This window comes from Carassius auratus, chromosome 30 (genome assembly GCF_003368295.1).
Source record: "Carassius auratus strain Wakin chromosome 30, ASM336829v1, whole genome shotgun sequence".
NCBI lineage: Eukaryota > Metazoa > Chordata > Actinopteri > Cypriniformes > Cyprinidae > Carassius > Carassius auratus.
Genome location: NC_039272.1, coordinates 9,237,045 through 9,255,853, shown reverse-complemented (window position 1 = coordinate 9,255,853; position 18,809 = coordinate 9,237,045). Strand labels below are relative to the sequence as shown.

Sequence of the window (18,809 nt, the reverse complement as noted above, 5' to 3'; positions counted from 1 at the left end):
GTCTTAACAGACTTAAGATTGTGGTCTTGATAGTGAGTTCTTACAAGTGATATGCAATGTAAAACATGCAACGTTAAAACACAACCAAGCTGTCATGTATTTTGATACATGTTACCATGGAAATGAATGATTGCCATGTACTATTGGTTATTTGTGATATTGTTAGTGGATTTAATATTCTATTCTAGACTTCTGGTGTACTAGTTTGGTGGTTAAATTGGTTTCATTGATAATTTAATTTAAATGCATGTTGTTTTGTATTACATGGTAACTTAGTTTTCTGTATAATATTTTACTGAAGGATTGTAATGTTAATTAAGCTTGCTAGTTACATCAATACTAACGTTAGTTAAATGGTAATTCAGACAAGTTTCCCACAGTCTGAAAAAAACTGGATATAAGAGGGAATTTTAGAACTGTAATTCCAAGTCGAGATCTTAGTTTCATTGAAATGTCTATGGAAGGTATTTTATAATTTAGGATGATATAAAATTACAGTAAATTAGCTTAAAATTATGTGCATGGTGTGTACTAAACTGATGGTTTGCACTGCAGAATGAAGATGCCAGGTTTATGGAGTTTTGAGTGTTTGCTGAGGGTATTCACAGGGGAAATCATTTTTCATTTCTCATATATTAGTGCAGTAGTGGTCTTGTGGTGGGTGGGTGTGGAAACTGAAGGGTTGTTGCTGATATTCCCTTGTTGATTTCAGATGATCATTACCCATGTGTTCCTCTCCATAAGTAAGCTATTTTGGGGCTTAAACAGATTGTCTTATCTAATTGATTACTCAGTGATATCAACAGTCTTCTATTGTACTTTTTTAAATCAAAATGAGGGTTTGTATTTGGTCTAGATTGTGGAAAAAAGAGTGTCTGACACAATTTGATTCTGTTTTGAAATGCTGATCTGCATCAGTTTGTTGTGATTTGGCTGGACTATGCCTCTGTGATACTGTGGGAAGGACACTATGCCCTGCCAATCTGTCCCGCCAGCCAAGCCCTTTATTTACTCAAGACACACTCGAGTAGTTTCAGTGAAGCTATAGCTCCCTTCCCCCACCGTCTTACACACACAGACACGGACACACACCTGCTCGTTTCCCAAGGCTAACATCTAACCCACTTTGACAGAAACCAAAAGACCAGGGATACATTTGATCCTTTTGTTGAATTTATCGAAAGCCGACAATGTTGTGTCATACTGGTGTCTATTACAGCGCTATGAACAGACATGTTTATTTCCTCATTTCATCATATTCGTAACATTATAGTAATTTGTCAATTTACATGGAACTGTGTTATGGTCCATGCACCAGGCATTTGTTTGTAGAGATGTGAGTGGGAGTCATTTCTTTCTGTCATCACAGCAGTGATCAATCCTTCATATTTGTTAAAGTCTTGATCTCTGGCTGTTATATATTCGATATGAAGCGACCTTTTAAAGACAAGACTGCCACAACAACTTAACAGCTCCTTATATTATGCCAGTGTGCACAACACACCCTTTTGTTGAGGATGCAGTTTCAAAACACTCCAGAACGTTTGGGTTTGTTGTTTTAACCTCTACATTTGCATTAGACCGGGTTCCCACAGCCACTGAAAACCTGTAAATATCAAGGAATGTCAAAAGTGTGATTTCCATGAATACTGATCTCAAGAAGTCATGGAAATATCATGGATATTATTAGATTGAAATGTATTTTCTGTTTATTTAATAAATATTCTATGAATTGAAACATAACCTCGAACTCAATTTAAATTATATATAAAAATTCTATTTCAATGTATTTTCACTTGGAAAGACATTTCCATTTCTATGTCTGTAGTCTTCGTAGAATCATTTATTTCTATTTTGTTGACTTGTGAGTGCAATTCAAATATACAAAGAATTAAAAAAATCCTTCTCCAGTAAAACCATGGAAATATATTAGTCAAATGGTGTGGGAACCCCAAAGATCAGAGCGTTTACTTAAATGTTGCTTTACGCTTGAGGAAGCCCGTTTTGATCTTGAGACACCGTAATCAACAATACAGTCAACATGTGAGTGGGACGGAATTTTTCCAGCTTCTAAATGCAGCCATGCAAGGATGCCAAATAAAAGCTCTGGCGAAAACATTGCAGTAATTGTGTGAAAGCAAGGGCTTTTTTGTTTGCTTATATTCTACACAGCCCCTGTGGTGAAGGCTGTGCTTCGTGTTTGTTTAAGCAGGACAGAGGAGAGGACATGTGGCTGGCCATACTTGACACCTGCAACCAAAAAGTAAACACATCCAGAATCCCTGCTACTAATCAGCTTCAGCTTTGTTTTATTCATTTACAGAATTCAGTCGAGCAGCTGCTGGTGCGCCTAGAGAGTTTAAAAGGGCTTTGACTTTTTCTGTTTTAGCTTTTAGCAGATTTGCATTGTGGCCTGGGGGCTTCACTAATAGGGTTGCATGGGCAGATGCGCATGGGTGTCGGGTGATTTTGGGCCATATAATGAGACAAAAGTAGAGTTTATTCAATGCTGCTTTGTCAAACACAAAAAGAGGTTTAGTTTTCTAAAAAATTCTGGCAAATTCTTTTACAGAATATGAGTTAGAGAATAAAACCGTGCACGGTTCCCAGAGGCATCATTCATAAAGGACTTGAAAAATGGTACATTTCTGGTGATGAGCACAAAGTCATTCTTGACATCATTTGGCCTTCCTTTGCTTTTTATCTCATTGATGTGTTCATATGGTGTAACACATGGTAAAGCAGATGCGCAGGGGGGCGTTTGCTGCCTTGACCTCTTGGGCCTCCATTTTGATGCTAATGTCTATGGTTTTATGAAGAGGTCTCTGTGGGGGGCCGTGGACTGAGAATATACCTCATCGTATGACACCCCCTCCCTCCTGTGCATTTCCGTCCGAATCTGGCACCCAAACGCCTGCAGGCCTGAATAGGCAGGCGGCCATTGGGGCTGCACATTGTTCGTGGTGTCCCTTGACGCCCCTTGCCGTAGCTCTGAATGCCTCTATTGAGGGGCCCATATGCGCGGTGTCCAGGAATCTCACTTAAAGTCACGGGCTGAGCTCTGAAATGGCACAGAAGCTCGTGCTGGCATGCTGGAGCCGCCCGCGTGATTATCTGATGCATTGACATGTGCAGAACTCACTTTCTGCCGTTCCACATGAGCCTGGAAGATACAGAAGTAGGAGGGAGAGAGGCAGGCAATGTGAGCCAGAGCTCTTTGTGTGGGTGAAGAACTGCTTTTGGCTGCTTATCACCTCTAGCTAATGCTGACTCATAGGACTCTCATCTGTAATGGGCCACATTTTGGTTTTGAGGGGGAAATTAAGAATCCTTCTTTTCAGAAGCACTAGATCTCCTAGGTCATTATGTTTTTTGTATCAACCCGTAATTGAGAGAGCCTCTTTGTTGTACGTCCACGTGAGGTAAAAGTACTTTGTAATCAAGTAATTTGTTGGTGTTTGTGAGTGAAACCCACCGGCGGTATGTTCAGCTGCTATTATGGTGGATTAGAGCCAGCGAGGGTCTAAAATATGAAGCGAATGGAGGTTAAACTCAAGTTCTCACAGGCTCAATCAGGGAAGGTGTTTGCACATCGAGATTAATCGCGACATATTCATCCCCACGAGTCGTCCATCCGAGGAAGAGTAATTTTCCACTCAGCTTCCTATAATGATACTGGAGACCTTGTGTTTTACACAGAGGTAAACAAAACTTTCAGTTGAGGATGGAAGCTGAGCATCAACGAATTAGTTCATGCATCAATGTCTGTTTTTGATTGTATTTGTGCTTAGGCTAGGCTCCTCAGGCTTATGTTTCTTTATGTTCTTCAACAGGACAAAATGCCTCAAACACCACCCTTTCCTGTGATGTATGGGTCCAATGGCTACAACAAGAATCTCTATAAGGCCAAGGAAGAGGACTATGAAGGCCTGTATTACCATGAAAACAACCTGGTGTCAGGGTCCTTGGAGGCTCTAATTGAGCACTTGGTCCCTACGGTGGCTTACTATCCTGATGTGAGTATGTAAAGTAGCTATTAAGCCAATTCACTTTATTGGATTTTGAGTATTGAAAACAAATATGAATTGCTCAGCCTTACATCTCGCATTTATTTCTTTTTTGAACACAGACCACAAACATGACATGCAATTGGTCTCAACTTATAATTTAGCAATGTGCACTTCTGCTCAAAAATGTGGTTTAAAAAGAAATTAATTTTAATCAGCAAGGATTCATTCATTTGATCTAAAGAGACATAAATCCTTTGTATCATTTCAAAGTACTTTATTTAAAGTAAGAGTTTAAATCCTTTTGAGGAGTAGTCTAGCTAACCAGATAGATTTTCCAGAAATCTAAATACATTTTATGTAGCTTTGTCCAATGTTAGTTTGGTTTTGAATAATGTAAAACGGATATTAATGATTTGGATTGTTGCACCAACATTGATCTCATTTTTATTTACTTGCAGAGAACATACATCTTCACATTCCTGCTCAGTTCCCGTCTCTTTATTCACCCCTATGAGCTGATGTCCAAAGTGTGCCATTTGTGTGTGGAGCAGCAGAGACTCGCTGATCCTCAGGCTGATAAGGTACAAGAATGTCTTTATACTGATTGTCATACAAAGTGAGATCCAAGGACAATAATTTGCAATTACAATGTTGTTTTGTTTTTAACTTAATCTCTAGGCAAGAGTCAGGAAAATAGCTCCCAAGTTCCTGCAGTTGCTGACTGAGTGGACGGAGACATTTCCTTATGACTTCAGGGATGAGAGGATGATGAAGAGCCTGAAGGAACTAACACATCGTCTGAGTACTGGAGATGAAGTAAGTCTGCCATGTCCAAGTGCTAGAATATAATTTCAGTGGAAACAATGAGTTTTGCATTCTTGAGGAAATGTCAGCTAAAGGGCAACACCGTTTTAAAATAATAGTCACCTGAAAGGTGCGAACACTTGTGTCAAAGACATTAGCTTTTCTTTATGCCTTTAGTACCACTATTAGCATAGACAGTGTAAAACACCTTTATATGTCTTTAGCATGTCTTTTTTAACATTCATCTGGTTAAGACATAGGATGTAACACTTTGGGTGAGTGTCAACTCCTGAGCAATAGGGGGTGAGATTTCTTTACTCCAAAGATCTCTGACGAGGAGAGAGAAGAAAGCTCTTTTGTTTAGCTGCTTTTGTCTTCACTGGTGCTTTTCAACAGGCTGCATTTAAATAGTTCTGTTAGCGTCGACTCGTTTGTTACCATGTTACTGGCTAAGCATTTTTTTTATCAAAGGGACTTTTTCACCACATTACTTCCTAGACACAAAAACCAGCAGTGGTTGTGTTACATGATTAGATTTTATTTTACATCTAGTAATCGTCCTTCCTTTGTGTTCACACACACGCCTTTTTACGACTATCAACTGAAGTTGAATCTGGATAAAGTTGGGTGCTCTTATCAAGTGTTGTCCTCAAGCGTCCCTTTTTCCCCCTCTATGTACACATCTGAATAGTCCTCCTGTTGCGAACTCTTGATTTAGTTAATGTACAGTGAAATAAAAAGAGATTTGCAGAAGCTCGCTGTAGTCATCTCACACGGTTGGCGAGCATTAGTGTAATGACTAACAGCAGGGCACTAGTTAGAATAGACCGTTTAAGATGGACATCGCTCCATCAGATTTAAATGAATGGGGTTTTACAAACTCGAAAAGACAAGCAGGACTCTTCCTCTGGTAGCTTGTATAGTAAACACATGTGTGACAATTGATCCGCTTTATCCCGACCCAGGAGATCGATGACCTTCTGCGGCTCCGCTAAGCTCGTAGAGGAAATGTGTGTATGTTGCACCGCCTCCTCAATCTAGTGAAAGGGTGATAAGCTAATAAGACGGCATCTACACTAAAAAAAAAAATAACAACATGGAGAACTATAACTGTTAGGGTCTGTAGTTGACCTGCATTTATTTGAAAAACATTGAAATGCAATTTATATATACAATAACCTGAATACACCTCTTATATGATGAGCAAGTTTACTTTTTTTTTTTATTAAAATGTATTTTGCTATAAGTCAGTATCAAAATAAGACAATAGTCTGATTTTTTTTTAATAATTAAGATTTCTACACTAACATTTTTTAGCATCATTCAATTATTTTTATTTATTTACTATTTTTACATCTTGATGTGGATCAAAAATTTCTTTAACAGTGTGACCACTTCATGTTTTCTCCATTCAAAGTATCTTTATAATCTTTACATTTGCTAGGTAGGCGACACAAATGTAATCTGCGTTTTGAGATATGACTGTCTAGTAGATCTGTATCTATGCATGAAAAGAGTGTCTCATAGTGTGAAGAATGCATTCATGGTTCATACCATCAGTATGTTGACTGTATTATCTCATTCATGTAATTATGTTTTTCTCCCACCATCTGAACGGCATGTACTTGTACGTGAATTTTGTTAATGAGAGTGTCTGTTACAGTGGAGCACTCTACATTGACGTGGTATTCACAGCAGTAAGAGCCACACAATAGACAATGGGTGTATTTATAGCTAGACATGAGCCCATCTGAGTCCAATGTACTGTCCAGTGTTTGCAGCCCATCATAACAAGACCACTATGAAGTGGTTTCCAGTTAGGCCTTTTATTTTTTTGACCTCTCCTAGACCTCAGTGGCCCTGAAGAGTTTGCCAGCAGTTTGTTGACCTGCTGTTTTCTGTCTTTTTACTGGCAGTTGCGTCACAGATCTCTTGCTTTCAGCGAAGGAGCTGAGAATAGATGCCGTAACATCTGTCTCCAGACCACAATTTGGTCCTCAGGCTTCTGGTCAGCAAAGATTGTCATTATGCATGTGGTTTTCTGTATAGGAAAGGCAGGGCCCAGTTGTGCATTTGCAGACACAGCCATTTGGTGCACATTTGGACACCTTTTGCACAAATCCTGTTTATTGGGAAAGTAATGGAGAGCATTCACCCTTGACCTGGGTGTGGTGTGTCCATGCCAGAGTGATCTGTATGGTAAGGTTGTGCCATGTGGACGGCTGTCGCACACTCATGCCAGGGTTAAAAAAAAAAAACGTGGAGGCAGCACACAAGCAGCATTTTTTTTTTTTTTGACAACAAGTGAGTTGTCTGATCTGCCGCTCAAAATTTCAAGCAGCCATCACCAAGAACTCCTGCTAAAAATAATGTGTCAGCATATGGTGGACCTTGAAGAGGGAATATTAAGACTCTCTGTGATCTTTTAAAGTGCTGCAAGGGCTTGTGTCCTCCTGCACTCGCTCTCTTGTCAAATCATCAAGATGGTGCAGGTTTTCTGAGCCAGATGGATTTATGCACCACCGATCTCCTTCACAAAAAATTTATGGGCCACTTTTTATTTTCTATGAGTCAGAAAGGAGTACAGAAGCCTGACAGAAATGAAAGATCCCACAACCAATCAGCAAAATGTTTGAACTGCCAACTTTTTATATCTTCATTGATAAAAACAAAAGCCTTAAGACTTGTTTGCACCTAGAACGATAGCTATATTGATTACTATATTAGAGTCCACACAAATGGACAGGAACATTTTGTTCAATAAAAGAGCTGCAGTTTTGTTGTCTGATGCTTAAACTGTTCAAAGTTGAGTGGATTCTGATTGGCTTTCTGGTGACTGTTCCTCGCTGTAGCCCTGAAAAAAAAAATATATATTTTTTTTTATAAAATGTGTTTGTTTTATCGTCCTTTAAGTAACAAGTTTAGGTAAGGCTTCCTTTAAGTAGTCTGTTTTAAATGAATTGCGTGCGGTCGTCTTCTTGATGTCAAGCAGGCAGAGGATGTAGATTCTTGTCTGACTGATGTTGACCGCTGCTGTCCTCTCCTTACGCAACAGAAGTCCAGAACTGTGTCAGGCTCTTGTTATTAGATAACTCGACCCCATCTTGTGTTACGAGGGGATGTGGGCGGCATTCAGGATTCTTGTGAACCTTTGAAGGACATGAATGAAGTGCTGCTGTTTCGTAAGCCTGCGTTAACCATTTATGTAACATACTCAAGACCCTATGTTGAAACGTTAGACCCTGAGAGCAGCACCACCGTCATAGCAGACCGATCAAGAGGAAAGGTCCATTAGATGTTTGCAGGGCAAATACGTTGTGCATTCCCTCAGCTTCCTTATCAGCGTGGGACACATTTTGTTGTCAGTCTTTCAAATGAATGATTACCTTGTCATTCTGGTCAATAAAAGCATGGTTGCAAATCCACATCTTCTGTCTCCCCGTCTCTCTTCAGCTCTATCGCAAGGCGGTGCAACAGATGACACAAACGCTGATCCGTAAGCTCACCACACTGAGTCAGTATGAGGAGGCTTTAGCCAAGATTAACTCCTCTGTGACAGACAGACTAACTGTGCTGAAGACCAAACCTCAGTCCATCCAGAGAGACATTCTGACTATCTGCAGCGACCCCTTCACCCTGGCACAGCAACTCACACACATTGAACTGGTGAGTGGAACTGACATGACCTTACTTTCCTCACCTCACTGTGGGTTTGGATTGATTTATTTACCAAATCAATAATCTGTGCAGTTATTTTCAGGTTGACCGTTTGGACTAACTGCAAAGGTTAAGTTGACATCATCTTCATTTTTCAGGAAAGACTGAGCTACATCGGACCAGAGGAATTCATTCAGGCGCTTGTTCAGAAAGACCCTCTTGATAACGACAAGGTAACAGTCCCTTCCTGTTTATGGTCCGCAAGGTCAACTAAAAATATATACAATGCAAACGTCACATCTTGCGCTTACTACAACAAATATCTGACTCCAACAAATCAATACGCACAATGTTTACACTAACCTTCGGGTTCAGTGAGGTGTCACCTATTTCACACAGCATTCACAGCACATTCCTCGTCTAATCTATCACCGTCCAAGTTTCCCTCCTCACGTTCCACATGGTGTCCTTTTGTGGTCAAAGCCTAGCAACTGGTTTCTCACAATAACCTGCCAAAAGTTTACTCAGCCCTGCCTCGTAATGCCCATTGCTGTTGGGCTGCTAGGCAACAGCCCGTGTCAAGGCGATAGTAGTGCGAGTTTTCTCTTTTGTTCTGGTCGCCGTCTCTCCAGAGGGTCCTTGTGCACCGCTGTGGTTCTCTGATGTTGTCCGTCAAAAGTAGAGTAGGGTGGATTGGGTATTGTGTGACGGACGGCACCGTCAGACCATAGGAATTTGAGGAATGAAGGGTTAGAGTGGCCCAAGCTTTTAGACAAAGTGTCTGTATACATTCCCTAAACGAATAATAGCACAAGACCCAGTGAGCGTGGAGGGTCTGCAGGGTAAACAAGCTCTCTGATTGAATGTGCTTTGTTGGAGATCATCAGTCATCTCGGAGACCTTTGTTCTTGGGCTGGGACTGTAGGAATCACAGATCCCAGCATGCAAAGTTCTTTGAGTTCACTTAAAGAGCAATATTCTACCAATGATGAACTGTTTGCATTCCTGCCAAACGTTTTAGAGCTCAGAAGTTAGGATGAAAAATAGATGCACCAACGCTAATATTCTGGCTGATAGAGTTAAAATAGCTGATATTTGGAATCTGTGCAAGTCTGATGATAATAAATAAATAAATAAAATATACCCATACTGATAAAAAAAAAATGCTGATATTGGCAGATAACCAGTTTGGTACAGATAAAGTGCGCATCCCTAATAAAGACAATTTGAAAAATAAACTGGAAAACGTTGTGGCACAATGTCCTAAATGAAGCTCTTGACCAAAACTCAAGCCTCAACTGTAATTGAATGATGATACTGACCCTTTTGAAATGTTGATTCTTGCAGAGATGCTTTAGCGATCACAAAAAAGCCAGTAACCTGGAGGCTTATGTGGAGTGGTTCAACAGACTCAGCTACCTGGTGGCGACCGAGATCTGCATGGTAATAATCTGCTTTTATTGCTATGAATCATCCAGAAACTTAAATTCCTATAGGTTTTGTTGCACTATTAGTGATTCTAATGTGATTTAATATAAGCCTTATAAAAATATACACCACCTTTCAAAACATTCAGTCGGTTCCCGAGGTCATTCCGTTCTTTTTTTTTCATCAGATTGTTGAAATACTTCAAAATTTTCTCTTTCTATCCTTTTTTTTTTTGGTGTTGACCCAATTAATGCAGTCTTGGTGATCATAAGACTTTCAAAACATTTAAAAACAATCTTACTGACCCCAAACTTTTGAATGGTGGTGTAGGCAGCAGCAGATTTCATATCATGAAAGTTCCTAAAGTATTGAGTATTTAAAGTGGATTGTTATAAATATCACTTTTTGGTGTTATTAAAAATATTTGCTTGATATTCTCCTGCAGCCTGTAAAGAAGAAACATCGGGCTCGAGTCATTGAGTTCTTCATCGACGTGGCACGAGAATGCTTCAACATTGGCAACTTCAACTCGCTCATGGCCATCATTAGTGAGTGTTTTCCTGTCCCTTGCAAGACTTTGCTACAGAAAGCTCTTTTGTTCCGCACAAATCACTTTGGATAATACAGTTTGCTGTTTTGGCAGGATTTGGTTTGCTTTTCTAAACCCTGCTCTTGTACGCTTAACACACAAAACAATGTCAAACCTCTTACAGACCGATCTTATTTAATTTGTGTGTTTGTTTAGCTATGCGTCAAGGTTTAGATAATGAATCACATTTTCACTAATCCGTGTCATCCATTATTCAATAATCTATAATAATAAACAATTTTGTGCTTATGTTAGACTTCTGATAATATATAGTACATTTTACCTTCAATAATATAATAAAATAATGATTAGCTTCATTAATCATTCACTCAGTCAGTTCTCTAAACACTCACCTAGGCCTGTGCCTGAGGCATTATGGGTAAGGGAACAGGAGTGGATAGAGCCAGGAGAAGAAGCAGCTGTTCAGCCTGTGTGAGTGAAAGCTGGAGCGAGGGAGCTGCGTCCCTCAGGCAGATGGTCAGTGCTGACCAATCCAATAGACTGAGCGAGGGACAGACTCTTTGAGAGGGGGATTGTGGGAGGGAGGGAGTGGAACCAGCTGTCCTTTCCCTGGCCATTCCCTGGAGATGAGCCCACGGGCCGGGGCTCTTACACAAGCCTCTTTCCCTGGAGATGGAGCGCTGATATTAAAGTCACTGAAAGAGAACAAACAAGTCATGGGAAAGTTTGATCACTCCTGCTTGTGTGTTTTGGAGGCAGCGTACATTGTGTGACGTGAATGGAGCGTCAGTGCGTGTCTAGAACTGAACGATCACTTGCTCTCGTATCATGTTAGCTCTGGGCCTGACACCTGTTCCTATCGACAGACTGTTGATGGTACTAAAGCCTCAGATGGCTCTCTTATAGATGAATAGATCATGTTGCTGCTATTGTTCAGGATTAAAACTGGGAAAGAAAACGTTTGAAATGACTGAATTTTAGATACAGATCACAGCATATGTGTGCATGTATGAACTACAAATATCAATGTTTCCCTTATCCATCAGTTAATTCCTTTGTTTCCCTGAAGCCGTCTAACTTTTTAACACATACTACCATTAAATATTTGGGTTCAAGCCAAAGCCATATTCATCAAAACAAATCATGGTTTCCACAAGAATATTTAGCAGAAAAACGTTTTCAGCATTGATGCTAATAAGAAATGCTTCTAAGCACAATAATATTAATAATGCATTTAAAAAAATATTAAAATAAAAAAAACATTATTTTCTACATTATGTTTATATCCTGAAAAGTGTATTTTATATATAGCTAAACAAGGCCAAACTGAGAGCCTACACAATGTCGTAACTATAAAAGGAATGCGTTTTAGCAAAGTAGTAGAGGTGAATTTATTTTAAAGCTTCAGAAACGAGTAAATTAACGTCTAATCATGACCTAGCAAGAAATGATGCTGTCGTCAGTACAGAGAAATCTGATTGGTTGACCCACTCCAAGTGATTTCCAGTCAACACTCTGACCTCATCTGGACGTTAGTGCTGACTGTGACTCAGCTTTATAAGCCTCACCTATTGTCGAAGGGAAATGGTGCTCCTGCTAATGTCATTGTTCATGTGGGCCCATGGGCTTCCACTGCTCTATTTGCCATAGAGAAAGTGCACTTCTGACAGGAAACGGTGTGCTGACCTGTGTCTCTTTCTATGTGTCTTTCAGCTGGGATGAATATGAGTCCAGTGTCACGGCTTAAGAAGACCTGGGGCAAAGTCAAAACTGCCAAATTTGATATACTAGAGGTATGCATTTCATCATGTTGAGTTTGATGTTGTCTTTTCTGTTTACAGCAGTGGGTGGTTGTGACTCACTGATCATGTAGGGGCTGCAGTGCTGACATGGCACTAATCATATTAACTGTCCGACCCTGGCTCTTATCCCCGTGACTCATGTTGCACGATGCTCAAACCCCTGACAATATGGACACCATATTCTGCCAATTTTAGTCCCAAGTGGGCGAGAATTGTTGCTTTTGTGTCATCATTTTTCTGAAGCACAGCGATTCCCCCTCTGAGTGGGTGTGCAAATGTTTAGGCCTAATTTGAGAGAGATTGAGACCTTTAAGGCTTTCATTTTGAATCTGCACCCTGTGTTTACTGTCTAAAGAGGGTTTTGTTTAGGTCTTGCTTTATCTTTAGACAGGCAGAGGCCTTGAACTTGATATATGACTTATGTAGGCAAAAAAACACCTACACATTGTTCAGTCTCGCCTTGTGGCTTTCACTATTTTGATGTGTGAATAGGGACTGTATGTCTAGTCTTGAGGGAGGTTCAGCCTTTGGATCTCAACACACAATGCTTTTTCTTTTCTCTCACTCTGTCTTCAGTGGAGGATTGGAGGATAAAAGGCTTAGACCTTACGTCCCTGTAGAATCAAAATCTTTAATGTGCAAAATCTGCAGATATTCACCACTAGTCCCTAATTAAGGTTATTACTTGTTCACCTAAAATAGCTTCAATAAACTAGAATATGTAGCCTTGGAGTACTGTTCAAAAGGACTACAAGCTATTTTTGATCAAATAAATGCAGCCTTGGTGCATAAGAGATCTTTTAAAAACATTTGAACCATAGTGTATCTATGAAACCTGCTTCTTTATACTGGTTTAAGTGAACTGTAACTATAACTAGAGTGGCTTTTTTTGAGACTTAACCATGTTGATTGGGCTTAGAGCTCATTAGATTCTTTTATTTGTAGAAACTACATCTACATTTTTCAGGCAAAGTCCTGAAGTTGATGCCTAAACCTGTTTTTGTCTCTATTCGCAGCACCAGATGGATCCCTCTAGCAATTTCTACAACTACAGAACAGCGCTGCGTGGAGCCACTCAGAGATCCATCACTGCTCATAGTAGCAGGGAGAAGGTAATGCGCAGAAGTTTCTCACAGAAATCATAGGAAAGTTGGTTTTATAACACTGTTTGGGTGTGGGCGGCATTTACTTACAAAAAAGTCATTTGAAGTGTGATATGTTGGACTGATATTAGCAACAAACGCAGCGAGGACGATGATAAAATCACATTCATTACATAAAAGATGCCAGTGATTGGCTTAAAAGTGCAGATCCCAGTCCAGAAGCTTTGTATTTACACTAAATTGAGGTAGCTCCTGGCCTCTTTGGCCGAGAGTTATGCAATAACAAGGGTAGAGGACGGTGGGTCATTTCAGGATGATTTGCAAAGGGCACGGCATCAAATGGGACATTCTGTTTCCTCTGCTAAATATGCTCCATTCTAGTTATAAAAACATGGCATTCAGCCAGTTAACAAAATGTTCTGATGCTCTTCAGTGTTTTCAGAGCGCAAACTCAATAAGATCCATCCGGCATCTAAGTGTGCCAAAATGAAACTCAACACTGTTAATCTCTTCGTTAAGATGCACAACTATTTTGAGTATTCTAATATATAGGATTTGTTGTTGTTGTTGATATGTTTTTGTCAGCATTTGTAAGGATTTTTTTGCATCTTCGACTGGTTAGGGAGGAGATCTTCGCAGTGTGGGTTTGGGTGAGACAGAATGTTCCAGAGCAGTACTGGAATGCTTAGCCCTCTCTTCCGTGGGGTGGGGAGGACGTGTTTTTTTTGCATCACAGTGGCCCATGTCACTTGTTTTTCCCTGAAATCAGAAGTGTTTAGGCTTTAGCAAGCACTGTTACTTTAACGATATAAGGGAGAAAATAAGTGCATGTTCCAGGACAGGAATTTCCACTGTAAACAAATGAAATCAGGAATGCATTACTGCTCTCTTAATGTCTTTAACTCATCAACTGGTTTGACCGCTCATATTTTTGACCCTTTGTTTTGTTCACTATGGATATTGCGCTTATTTTAAGCTCGATTTGAACTTGAGGTTAACTATTCACATGGGACTGTACTCTAATTATGGCAGTAGTTTTATTTTGGCTTATCTATTTGTCTGTCTATTTATTTATTTATTTATTTATTTATTTATTTATCAGTTACGCTTAAGCAAAAAAATGACAATTTAAATAATAAATAAATAAATGTTAAATAAAAATAAAAATAGATTTTCAGGATATTGATGGCATGGAATTATTTAATTGATATAGTAAAATAAATTACATTTCTAGAATTGTTAATAGCATTTTATTTATTTTTGTATTTTTTTGAATACAGGATTGACACACATATTTAACTTTGTTTATTATTTCGAACCTAAATTTGCTACAGCGGTGTTTATATTTTGGCGTCACGTACACATGACTGCTTCCTTGTGTCATGTCTCATTGCGCTCCAGAGTGGTAGATCCAGTTGCGCTGTGCCCTGTAGGCTTCTAGAAGCTGATGTAAAAACGGTTGCCTAGTGCAGTCTTACTGTGACGACAACACTTAGATGGACTCCATTTGGTTGCATGTTTCTTTTCTTAGTTTTTGGTCAGTTATAGCTGTTATGTAATCTTGTGTTCCCTTTTTGCCTTTCAGATTGTTATCCCTTTCTTCAGCCTCTTGATTAAAGACATCTACTTCCTCAATGAAGGATGTGCCAACAGGCTCCCGAACGGACAAGTCAATTTTGAGGTAATTCTTGCCCTTTGGCTTGGCGCGATACATGCAAGCTAACATGATGCATGGAAACAACTGCCGTCACAGCTACTGAATAACAAAGGATGCTTGAGAAAACACTGTCACATAGCAACGGAAGCATCCAGATTTAGTCCATTGACGTATGCATCTGTTGAAATGAAGTTTCAAGGGCATCAGTTCAGTGCGAAATGAGACCTAGGCAATGATTTCTAACAGAATGAATCTTGACTGTGCTGCAGAAATTCTGGGAGCTGGCCAAACAAGTGATGGAGTTCATGACGTGGAAGAAGGTGGAGTGTCCTTTTGACAGAGACCGCAAGATCCTGCAGTATCTCCTGACCGCACCAGTCTTCAGTGAAGATGGTAAGGATGTTTTTTAATGCTAGTTTATGATTAATTGCAATTACAATTTGCAGTGGCGAACATCAATTATAAGCCCCTTCATTTCAACTTCTGAAATGCAAACATTGAGGCCAGACAGTGGTTTTGCTAATTAAACATCATTTATGCATTGTCTTGCTTTTTTACTGTCAGTTTGGACTTCCTGTCTGAGCTCGAACTCTTCTGCACACTCATTTTCTGCCACTCGCGTCATAAACCTGTTCTAATGATAGTTGCGCAGTGAGCAAACAAGATACCAGACACAAAGACAATTGCGCTTGTCATGATTGCCTCGGGTGTGAAATGCCGTCACGCTAAATAACCAAGTGACACGGGTTCAGAACATTCCTCAAGAAAGAAAACAGGTGGCTTTGTTTTTGTCGCTGACACACTCGTCTCATCTCACTGATCTCTCAACAGCTTTGTATCTGGCATCGTATGAGAGTGAAGGACCAGAGAACAACATGGAGAAAGACAGATGGAAATCTCTCAGGTGTGTATGATACCATTCATCAAGGGCTGAGATTATTCCTGACCTGTCTGAAGAGTAGTGACTTGTTTCCAAATGAATAGATTCAGTTAACAAAGGTTCCCACTGTCAAATGGAAATCAGGGAATTTAAAATGAGTTGTCCACGCCTTGAAAAATACTCATAATAAATGTTTTATTCATTATTAATATGTTCTTCTTGTGGTTAAATATTACTACTTTAGAGTCCAATATGATCTGTAAGCAAATCCTTCTTTTAAATGTTTTTTTTTTCAGTGAAACACTTCAAAAAGTCAAAAAATGATTATTCACTAATAACAATAGTTAATTATGCAAATTCATTAGTCAGTACTTGTACAAACCTTAATTTTAAGCACATTATTTGAATGACGTATTTTAAAAATCATTTTTATTATTTTTTACACGTCTCACTGGAACAATACATGCAATCTAAATGACTGGAATGGTATCTTGAGAATTATATTGGGTAGACTTCATGTTTTACAGGGTTCTGACACTGTTTTTTTAAAGGAGTGCATTAGCTGTTTTTGCTCTCACATTTGTTTCGATCAGTTATTTAAAAATCTAAAGAAACAACCGACAAAAACATCTTCCATTAATGCTTGCCAAAGATCACACAGCGATAGATACACACACATATGTGCTTGGAAAGGATGAGACCTCTTGGCTCTTGCTTAGTCACGTTTCCTGATAGCTTTACAGCTCAGGAGGGATGGATAGAGAGAGGGAGGGAGGAAAGGCGAGATTGCGGAGGCAAACGGTGGGCTGCTTTTTTTTTTTTTTTTTTTCTCACTGCGACAGGATCTGTCACAGCACCAGATTCTGTCTGTATCAGCAGTTCGTGCTCCACCACACTCAACTCTCTCTCTGTTTCGGGCTTGAGAATAGTAGCCCTCCAGGAAACAAAGAAAAGACAATCCAGCTGAAGAATAATATCCATAGGGGCAAAGCTGTCTTTTATTGCTAGTCTGAAACCAGTTTATACTTGATTTATCAGGTGTGGGGCACTGGACTTGGATCACCACACAAGGCAGACACTATACAACGTTTTTGACCTTAAAATGTGACTAAACATTGAATACTCTGTGTATTTGTCTCTCCATGTTTAAGAGAGATCATTTTGAATAATTGTATTTGACTGTTCTATTCATTAAACAACTCCTTCTTCTTTATTTCTGCAGGTCCTCGTTGCTGAACAGGACATAGATCCTGACAGGAGCTCAAAATCAAGTGAACCTTTCGACAAGCAAGCTGTGTCCCCCTTTTGCACCCTCCAAAAGTGAGAAGTATCCCTGTTTTTCAAGGGAGATGACAATCCATATTTTGCTGAACGGTGCATTTTTATGTTGGAAAGAGCAGCATCTCTTTACAAGGCCCTTCTCTTTTTGTCTTTCATACTGGATATTTCAGGCTATTTCATGTCTTTGTGCAGACTTTTGTACTCCTTTTTCTCCGTCTTTAAAGCATGATTTGAGCAGAAGGAAAACGACATATCGCTTGCCTACAAACCAATTCCAGTCTATGCTGTAGTTCTTCTCTATTGACTGTAAGAGTTTGCCGCTGGTTGGTAAAAACTCAATTGAAACAGTTTGGAGAAAATGAAAAAAAGAAAAGAAAAAACCAAGATGATAAACCAGCATTATGTGTACTGGCTTCCAGTACTGTTCCAGTATTTTTATTGTACCTGAAGCATTAATTTAAGTATAGATTTATGTTATCACTATTTTTTGATATTGTGTATGTCAGTTTTTTTTTATGCATATGAGATGTGAGTAATGCATTGCTTTAACCTCTGTGAGTGATCGTTGATATGTGCGTGATTAACCCTGAAAGATGGTTACCGAATGCACTGGATGCTTCTGTGAATAAAGATGTCAATTCCTTTCTTGTGTAAACTCTTTTGTGATAATTCTGCAGCTTTAAGCTCCCCATCTCTATTTTCTTGTTGTCAAGGCTTCGCTGTAGACGTATGTTGACTGTTGATGGAAAGACCGTGTTCGTTCGTCAGTGTTACAGTTGTAATGCTGTTTCTTACACAATGAAGGTGATATTTTTAGAAGTGCAGCTCAGTACACTGGTGTTCTGTCGCCCTCTGGTGGCGAAGTGAAAATGAGCTCGTTACCTGAAGGCCCATCACACCTGTGGTAGATGGGATTTGAGTCCATTTGAATGATGTATAACATTTTATTACTGTTATTTTGTTAATATTTTCATTAGATTTTATTTATTGGCTTCAAAAATATGTTGTCGTCTGCTTTACTGTTTTAAAGTATTTTAAAGATATTTACAGGCTTTATTATATTCTGTTATTTTGTACTAGGTACATGTTTTATAGTAATCAGATAGTGCTCTATCTAATATTTTATAATGTTTATAAAAGTTTGTATGAGGAAAAACTAATATTTGAAGGTACTAGCACATATGAAGTTAATGTCAGTCAGTCCCTTTTTTCTTATTGGAAACTCCACAAATACATACTTTTTTTGTTTTCTGTGTAAATATCATGTCGTTTTCTCCACTCTGTATATTGGTATGTATTTTGATCGTTCAGGCAGATTATGAGACCTCATGAACAGTGGTATGGAGTGAACAAGAAAAAAAGAGGAAATAAATAATGCCTATGGAAAGAAGCTATTTGAGACTCATTGTGTTTTTGTGTCTTTGTGTGTCAATCCTGTCAGGAAAGGGTCATTTTCAGTATGCAGAATATTCATATTAAAAATAATTGCTAAGTGAATAATATTCTAAGGAGATGAGTTTGTATAGTACACTGAAGTATTAATTTTTTCTTTTTGACCTCGTAATGATAAAATAGTTTGCGGTCGTCGTTATTATTATTTTTGAAAGTAGTCTTACTTAAATATTGCAGTTTAATAT

At 39.1% G+C, this 18,809-nt stretch overlaps 1 protein-coding gene across 2 annotated transcripts in view; it reads left to right on the top strand.

The window, feature by feature from the left end:
* Positions 1-18,566, top strand: part of rasgef1ba (RasGEF domain family, member 1Ba) — a 63,755-nt gene extending 45,189 nt beyond the window's left edge. For both annotated transcript variants that reach the window (XM_026211185.1, XM_026211186.1), the window contains 13 exons: positions 3,834-4,016; positions 4,469-4,591; positions 4,689-4,826; positions 8,268-8,480; positions 8,630-8,704; positions 9,819-9,914; positions 10,345-10,447; positions 12,163-12,242; positions 13,268-13,363; positions 14,940-15,035; positions 15,281-15,404; positions 15,843-15,915; positions 17,114-18,566. In XM_026211185.1, coding sequence (XP_026066970.1) covers positions 3,834-4,016; positions 4,469-4,591; positions 4,689-4,826; positions 8,268-8,480; positions 8,630-8,704; positions 9,819-9,914; positions 10,345-10,447; positions 12,163-12,242; positions 13,268-13,363; positions 14,940-15,035; positions 15,281-15,404; positions 15,843-15,915; positions 17,114-17,138 — 1,425 coding nt within the window. In that variant the 3' untranslated portion in view covers positions 17,139-18,566. The remainder of the gene's footprint in view (positions 1-3,833; positions 4,017-4,468; positions 4,592-4,688; positions 4,827-8,267; positions 8,481-8,629; positions 8,705-9,818; positions 9,915-10,344; positions 10,448-12,162; positions 12,243-13,267; positions 13,364-14,939; positions 15,036-15,280; positions 15,405-15,842; positions 15,916-17,113) is intronic.
* Positions 18,567-18,809: the final 243 nt, after the last annotated feature.